The 8,543-nt window shown below is 49.1% G+C and overlaps 1 protein-coding gene across 1 annotated transcript; it reads right to left on the bottom strand.

The window, feature by feature from the left end:
• Window positions 1-1,756: 1,756 nt before the first annotated feature.
• Aldh1b1 (aldehyde dehydrogenase 1 family member B1) lies at window positions 1,757-6,582 on the bottom strand. The gene is made up of 2 exons (XM_051187726.1): window positions 6,512-6,582; window positions 1,757-3,735 (listed from the first exon to the last, which is right to left on the bottom strand). The coding sequence occupies exon 2, from the start codon at window positions 3,724-3,726 to the stop codon at window positions 2,167-2,169; it is 1,560 nt and encodes a 519-aa protein (XP_051043683.1). The 5' UTR covers window positions 3,727-3,735; window positions 6,512-6,582; the 3' UTR covers window positions 1,757-2,166.
• Window positions 6,583-8,543: the final 1,961 nt, after the last annotated feature.

The following is an 8,543-nucleotide window of genomic DNA, read 5'->3' as shown; positions in this document are numbered from 1 at the left end:
GTGACTAGAGCGCTATGTGGACGGGGGACCACAGACTTGAGCTCAGAGTTTTGACTAGAGGGGCTCCTAAGTACACTCCTTTGTCTGGCCCCTAGCACATCCTCATGGAAAACTGACCCAAATAAGGTGCTTCCTAAACCCCACAAAGCTAGGGAGATGGCTTTGTGGTTAGGAGAGCTTGTTGTTATTCCAGAGGACCTGAGTTCAGCACCCATGTCAGGCAGCTCAAATCCCCTGTAACCCCAACTCCAGGGCATTTGATAGCCTCTTCTGGTTTGTGTGTGCCTGAGTGAAGGCACCCATACACAGGCACACACATGCATGGAGGCACACAGTATATATGTAAATGCCTTTAAATAAATGTCTTACTTCACAGTATTGTTTTAGGGTGAAAGTGGCGTATGAAGGCACCTGGCTTGGCACCTGACCAAGTGAGCATGGAGGAAGTCTACACAAAGGATGAATGGATACATGGATGGCTTCCAAACTACAGTATCTATCACAGTTCAGGCTTGCAGGCCACATGCAGAACAGAAGGCTGATGCCCAAGGAAACCCCCTTTCCTTGTTAGGGGATACAGTCTATCCTGGCAGGGAACACATAACAGTGGGGTGTGAAGTGACTTGTCACTGTGTACACAGTCAGGAAGAAGAAATGAACAGTAATGCTCACCTGACTTTCTTCTTTCCCCTTTCTAATTTAGTCTGAATCCCAGGCCCTGGGGTGGTAGCAGCTTTGTCTAGGGTGGGTTTTATCCATTGCACCTCATAACATTGGCTGTGGTGGTACACACCTGTAATCCCAGCACTCAGGAGGTAGAAGCAAGAATATCAGAAGTTCAAGGGCATCCTTGACTACATAGCAAGTTCTGAAAAACAAAATCACTTTGATGACAGGTTGTTAAAAAGATAACCAGGGTGTAGCATTCCTTGAGCATTCACAGACAGTAGCTTTCACAGTATAGCATTCACAATGTAGCATTCACAGACTATAGTGTTCACAGTAGCATCCACAGGTATGGCATTCACACTGTAGCATTCACAGAGTGTAGCATTCACACTGTAGTGTTCACAGAGTGTAGCATTCACAGACTGTGGCATTCACAATAAGCAGACTTGGAATAATTTGTAAGCACCAGGAACTGTAACAACAGAAGACAGGAGACAGCTGGGCTTCAGCTTCTGACCTAGACCTGCAGGCCTGGATTTGCCATGACTGTCACCATGGTGTGTGTGTGTATGTGTGTGTGCAAGCAACAAGAGCGGCAAAAAATAGAGAACTCTAAGGAAAGAAGCTAGCAAACCCCTCCTGGTGAGGTGGCTCAGTCAAGGTTAGGAGGATGACTGTGGAAACCCCTAAGTGATATCGACTTGCTTTGGGCAGAAAATGGAGCATTTTCCCATGGGTTTTTGCACATCAGCCAAGAGAAATCAAAGATAAGCCCAGAAACTTAGGGTGGGAGGGGCTGGATGACTACCAGGGTTCTCTAAGGTTCAGAGAGTAAAATGTTCAGCAGAAAGAAGTTAATAATCTAGACAGATTTGCAAATAGAACATTTAGCTTATTTTAATTTTTAAATGAAAAATATTCCCATACCCTAATTAAGTGTATAATTTGGTAGTAAATCAGTACAATTGCAATGTTGTACAACCATGTCCATGGCCCAATTCCACATTTTCAAGACCTCAAGAGAAGCCCAATATTCATAAGCATTCATTTCCCTATTCCCTCCCCCCCCCACTTCCCAGTCCCTGCCAACTGCTGATCTACTTTCTACACAGATACAGGTTTGGGCATTTCAACATGAGGCTGCCTTCTTTCACTTAGCATTCTGTTTCTGAGGCTCATTTGTGTTGCACCTGGATCAATCCATCATTTTTTTTTTTTTATAGCTATAGCTAATGGCTTTAAATATACCTTCTGGAGACTCCTAGGGTTTCTTAGCAATAACTGGAAGGCCATCAGTGAGGTTGGGATCTGGGGACGAGGTGGATAGTGCTCTGAGTCCAGTCACCATCTCTGCTTTAAAGAGAACAGCTCTGATTTTATTTGTTGACATTCCTCATAACACTTCATTTAGAACTCAGTCTGAAGTCAAATTTTTCCATCTACTGGCTGGATATTGTGGAACTGTAGGACGTGGCTGGGCTTCCAAGGCGGCCAATCTTAGGAGTTCTTCTCTGGGACCTTGATGGTGACAGTCTTCACCTCTGTGTAGGCTCTGAGCCCATCTTCTCCCAGCTCCCTCCCGTTGCCGGATTCCTTAAAGCCTCCAAATGGTGTGTGGCAGGTGACAATATTGTAGGTGTTCACCCACACAGTCCCAGCTTGCAGGGCCTGGGTGAAGTATATGGCCTTGTCCAGGTCTCGGGTGAACACAGCCGCAGCCAGGCCATACCTGGTGTTGTTGGCTCTCTGAATCACTTCCTCAATCTTTTTGAACTTGAACAGAGGCTGCACGGGCCCAAAGATCTCCTCCTTGGCAATCCTCATGTCATCTTGCACATCCCCAAAGACTGTGGGCTTGATGAAGAAGCCACGCTCCCCAAAACGCTCCCCACCACAGAGAAGTTTTGCCCCCTCCTTCTGACCAAGCCCGATGTAGCCCAAGATTCTCTCAAACTGCTCCTTGTCCACCTGAGGCCCCTGCTGGGTGTCCAGCTCGAAAGGGTTCCCTACTTTCCTCTGCTTGGCCTTCTCCACAGTTCTCTCGAGAAACTCATCATAGATGGATTCTTCCACGAATGTCCGGGAGCCTGCACAGCAGCACTGGCCCATATTGAAGAAAAGGGCTTCGTGACACTGGTCTACAGCATGACCCATGTCAGCATCTGCCAGCACGATGCTGGGGCTCTTCCCACCCAGCTCCAAGGTGACTCTCTTGAGGTTGGAATCACCAGCAGCCTTCTGGATGAGGTGGCCCACCTCGGTGGAGCCTGTGAAGGCAACTTTATCCACATCCATATGCTGGGCTATGGCTGCTCCTGCCGTGGGGCCATAGCCAGTGATGATGTTCACCACTCCTGGGGGAAACCCTGCCTCCTTGATGAGGGAGGCCAAGTACAGGGCCGAAAGTGGGGTTTGCTCTGCCACCTTCATGACCACAGTGTTGCCTGTGGCGAGTGCTGGGGCCAACTTCCAGCCTTGCATGACCAGTGGGAAATTCCATGGGATTATCTGGCCACAGACACCCACTGGCTCATGCCGGGTGAAGCAGAAATGCTCACCATCCATAGGGATGGTTTTACCGTGCCATTTGTCAGCCCAGCCAGCAAAGTAACGATACACCTTAATGACCTCATCCAGATCTAAGACGTATGACTCCTGGAAAGGTTTCCCATTATCTAAGGTCTCCAGGGAGGCCAAGTACACACGATCCCGTTCCACAAGGTCGGCCAAGCGGTTCAACAGCCGGCCCCGCTCTGAGGCATCCATCCTGCGCCATGGGGATCCCAGGCGGAAGGCCTCCCGCGCTGCTTTCACAGCCAGATCCACATCTGCCCGGTCGCCCTCGGCCACATGCCCAATGACTTCGCCTGTGGTGGGGTTCACTGTGGGGAAGGTCTTCTTGCTGACTGCATCGTGCCACTCATTGTTGATGAACAGCTGGTTGTAGCGAATCTCTGGGTTTGGGATTGGGTTCGGGAGAGCAGCTACGGTGGAGTACCAGGTGGTCCTGCCCTGAAGGCAGAGCAGCCTTGGCACCGAGAATCGGATGCTCAGCATGATGAGGACCTTGGAGCAGACAGGAAAAACAAAACAAAACAAAAAACAGGTGAACAGGTGAGAGTGGGTGGGGCTTCCCGGAGGCCCACTAAGAAAATGGAGTAGAATATGGCCTCCTAAAACATGGGCTGTGGGGTACAAAGGCCAGAAGAACTCTCTAGTCCACCCATCCTGTCCGTCCCAAGCCTGGTCCCTTCCCTCACCTCTTCTGGGTTTCTTATCAAATATCACCTGCTCTGCAAGGCCCTTCTTGGACCTCCTGTTGCAGTGTCTGGGACCTATGGCTGACCTATGTCTCATCACAACACTAAAGCCCACAATTGTGGATGGAAATTTAAGGTGCTAATGAGACACACCAGGCATGAAGTTGTACGTAGATAAATAGATGTTTGAGAAAAAGCCCACACTATGGAAATGAAGCAGAAAGCCCCCTCGTGTGTGTGTGTGTGTGTGTGTGTGTGAGAGAGAGAGAGAGAGAGAGAGAGAGAGAGAGAGAGAGAGAGAGAGAGAGAGAGAGAGAGAGAAGCCCAGGTCCTCTGTGAGCCTTTAATGTTTGAGCAGCTAAACCTCTTCTCTCCAGCCCTGCTCCCTCCCTCCCCTTTGGAAATGGCCTATCCCTTAATAACCCGCCTCTACTGGCTTCTGCTCAGTCCCCTGCCTGAGAACACAAGAATCAGGAACTGGGACCAGGGATCTAGCCCAGCTGCTAAGCCCCTGGGCTTAGCATGCACAAAGCCCTAGTTCAGTCATTGCTGGGGCTCAACCCTGTAACCCTGGCACTAACCAGGTGGAGGCAAGAGGCAGGTCATGACCATCATTTGCTACTTAGTGAGTCTGAAGACAAACTCCAACATATGACAGACTGTGAACAAACATAACAACAAAAGCAAACAAACCCTGGAGCAGCTCTGGAGCTGCCACAGTTTGACATTTGCATGTCAGTAAGGGCGGCTCCTCCAGGGCAGGGAGTTTTGCTCTCATTCTATCCACTGCTAGTGTTACAGACCCAGAGGGAAGGGAACTGAGGAATGGAATCGGAATTTCTCCAAGAAAGCCCCCTTCTGAGAATGACAGTAGCCTGGAGTCTCGGAAGAAACTCACAGTCCCAATCATTTGCCTCCCAGCTAAAATCTGCATGTGCACATCTCTTGGCCTCTGATTCACCTTTTCTATGAAATTTAGTGCGGCTACAGGAAAAGCCAAGAGAAACTAAGAACTTCTCTTTCCCTAGTTCTGGCCAAAACCATAAACAAACCGTTCTCAAGCTGGATGCTATAGCTCATGACTATAACCAAGGCCAGCCTGGTCTACAGAGTGAATCTCAGTCTCAGTAAAACAAGCAACACAGCACTTACTCCTTTACTAATCCTGCTTTCCCATCAGATCCAGGTCCCTGGTAATGTTTGGTCTTGGTGCCTAGAATTACACCTGAGACACAGCAGCTACTCAATAGACACACTTGGAATGGCAGGCTAAGGGAGCATGGAGATTTCCACAAAGACTACAAAAAAACTGGCCTGATACCAGAGCAAGAAGCCTAGAGATTTGGGACCTTGTTTCCTCTCCTGCAGAGCTCCCTGGGGTGGTGTTGAATGGGGCCTTGCAAGGTATAAAACCTGACATGCCTCACGTGGGCAGACGTCAGAATACTCAAGGGCCCAGAAACCAGCCTGGCACAATCCTGCAGCACAGTGGGAAGGAGCTTAATGTTCTGGGGTACAAGACAAGCAGCAACTGAGATGGGTCTGTTTATTGTCAACTAAGCCTCTGAAAACAGCAGAAATTACTAAAACAACTGCAATAAAAATTTAGACGGTATCTAAAATTCCATAAAGGACTGTTAAGCAGTGTTTCTGGTTCCTACTTGGCTCCACAGTTAATCTCTGATCAGGATAGAATCATTGTGCCTTTTTTTTTTTTTTTTTTTTTTTTTTGTCTCACCTGAGTCTTGCTCCACCCAGCAGCAAAACATAATTGCACCAGCCTGACCCCTGACCCCCCCCCCCCAGCATTTTCCACACTCTTTCCCACTGCAGGGAGAGGAACAAAGAATTCATTCAGGACAACGTGGCTCCAGCTAGGACCCTAGTCACACAGAAGCCAATGCTGACCAGGAAAGCCCTCCCTGGGAAACCTGGTGTGTGAGTGTGAGTGTGTGTGATTGGAGGGGCTAAGGGGGCAGGAATGAGAGTGGGCCCAGGTCAAGGGTAGCAAACTGCTCTTAGATCACACCAAGGCTCTGCACATAGAAAATCGCTGGTCACAGGTTATCCCACTTTACAGTTCGCAGTTCATCTTCTCACTCTAAATTCACCAGCCTCCCTGCAGCCCTCAGGTGATGAAAACGGATATTGATGGCCACTCTGGAGGGGACCACAGAGGTTCAGGGACCTCGCTAAGAAAGTACAGAAGCTGCTCGTCCTCGGATTCCCAAAGGCCTAGCTTTGCGTTTCGTCCCGAATACCGGATGCTCAGTGCCCACAGAGCGAAAGTCCTGCAGTCAGAGACCCGGGACCACCGACCTGAGGGAAGGGTGCTCGGGTCTCTGCCTCTCCACTGTGGCTCGCCGCAGTGGGCCGGGTGAGCGAGGGTGAAGAAACAGAACCAAGATAAGGTTTGGGAGGTCTGTGTTCTCCCAGCCCATCCAGCGTCCCCCAGCGACAGATAGGAAGAAGGAGGGAAAGAGGCATGGAAAGGGCCCTGCAAATACACCCGGGGGAGACCTGCCTTTCCGGGACCGAAGGGGTGGCGTGCCCCAGCGCCGAGGGAGGGCGACGGTAGATACCTGCAGCAGGATGGGGTTCAGAGTCGGAGTCTCAGGATCAAGTCCTGGTTTGGTTTAGCTTTTAGTATTCTTGGGTAGGTCCTGCGGAGGTGTGGACCCGCCTCCAGGCATTCGCTGGGAACCAATGAGATTCTGCTGCCAGTTTAAGCTCCGCCTGCTCCCGGCGCCTCCCACTACTGGGGAGTCTTGGCCAGGCACCCAGATTTCTCCTTTCTTGCCATCCTAGGCCCATCATCCTGCACTCTCCAAAAGTCTCTGGTTGGCCTCCCAAAGTAGAAGGCTCAAGTCTGAGAGCCTAAGCGTACCTTTGGCAATCAAAAGAAGGACCCGAAGAGAGGCAGTGTTTCCCCAAGATTACAGTCTGGCTCCATCCTGGAGACCCTCCTTAAATGTCAATCATTGACAGACCTTGCTGTTGGAGTGCCGATTGCAGTTAGATTAGAACAGTACTGAAAATTCCAGCTCTGAGAATCACGAGCAGATTGGAGACACTCCAGACAAAATCGAGCAACATTGTTTATTTTACACTGATCACCAGTCTCTGCTTTTGAACCGAAGGTGGACATCGGCCAAGACACTGAGGGGCTTGCAGGATTTGGACATTTAAAAAATAACATGCATTTAAAAACCAACCTAAAATGCAGTCATGAAGACTGTGGAAGTGACTCCCGTGGAGTTAGTTACAGATTAGCAGAGTTGAAGGTCATCAGGAATGGGCACACCACCCTCACAATCATGGGTTTACAGGATGACATGAAACCGCGGGACTTTATTACCAATCATAGGGTGTGATCTTTGTCATAACTCTGATCCTGGGTGGAGATAAAACTCTGCACTGCCTGGGGTAGGGGAAGGGGTGGAGGTCATTAATAGATAACTAAACAACTATCTTACAAGATTATTGCCCAGCTCCAAGCTTTCTGGTAAAGAACAAAGACATACCATTCTCCCTTCTTTTAATAGTGAATCCAAATGGACTTGTCAATCACCTGGACAGAAAACATTTCTCAGAAACAGTTGCCAGCTCTAGGGTCTTGAAGAATAATATGAAGCTTCCCCAGAAATGGGTCAGCACTGTGGTCTCTGACCGCTGTTTGCTCTCATCCTTGGGTGTGGTTTTTTTCCCCCCATGGTCCATTTGGTCATTGCCTTGTCCCTCACTTCTCAGTGATAAACTTTACCTACTTTCTAATCAGTGTTTAGTGTATCTCTTCTAGATATTTCCATGGAAGTCAAGAACCAAGGAGAGGCTGCTATAAGATGGGGGGGGGCGGGGGGGGGCGCTGAAAGGCTTGGAGTTTTCACCCTTTAGAACTCAAACCAACTATGCCCTCCAAGTGTCTGAAAATCAAGACCAGACAGGGTCCGGGCAGTGCCAGAGAGCAAAGTCAGACCAGTGAAGGGGAGTTACAGGGCACAGGAGAAAAACATCAAGGCAAGAGTGTGGCTGGGCTCGTGCAATCCCCTCCCCCGTGGTGAGGAGACACAGTCCAGAAAGGCCCCAACACTGTGAGGAATTTACCTCCTTGGGGACTTCCATCAGTTAAAGCCAGACCCTTAACCACTCAGAAAAGAGGAATTCCAATGTAGTTAAGAGTTAATAGAAGCTTTATATTTAAGTGGAGGCATTCAGAGAGACTCACAGAAAAAGCACCAAATACACCCAAGTATAGGCTTCTCAAGGAAGAGTTTCATTTAGTTGTCTCTACAAAGGCCATAGATGGATGGGTGGATAGATATAGGTAGATAGATAGATGATAGATGGATGGATAGATAGTGAAAGACAAAAAAGTAAAGTTAAATACCCCCCCACACACTTGAAATAAAGGACAGTCTGACCTGGAATTTGCTTACTTCCCCTCACAAGGCCCTGAGATGGCAGGATACAAAGAATTCACACTGCCCCTCCTTTCCGTGAGTCAACAGGTGGTAGATAGGGTCCTTAGAAAAAACGAAGAGATAGCTGCACCTCCGGTTTGCCCAGACAAGATTAAATTAGCACACCCTGAGGCCCTAAGGTCTGTTGACCCTA

Source organism: Phodopus roborovskii, unplaced genomic scaffold (assembly GCF_943737965.1).
Source record: "Phodopus roborovskii unplaced genomic scaffold, PHOROB, whole genome shotgun sequence".
NCBI lineage: Eukaryota > Metazoa > Chordata > Mammalia > Rodentia > Cricetidae > Phodopus > Phodopus roborovskii.
The sequence above is the reverse complement of the archived record's forward strand: the minus strand, read 5'-3'. Positions and strand labels throughout refer to the sequence as shown.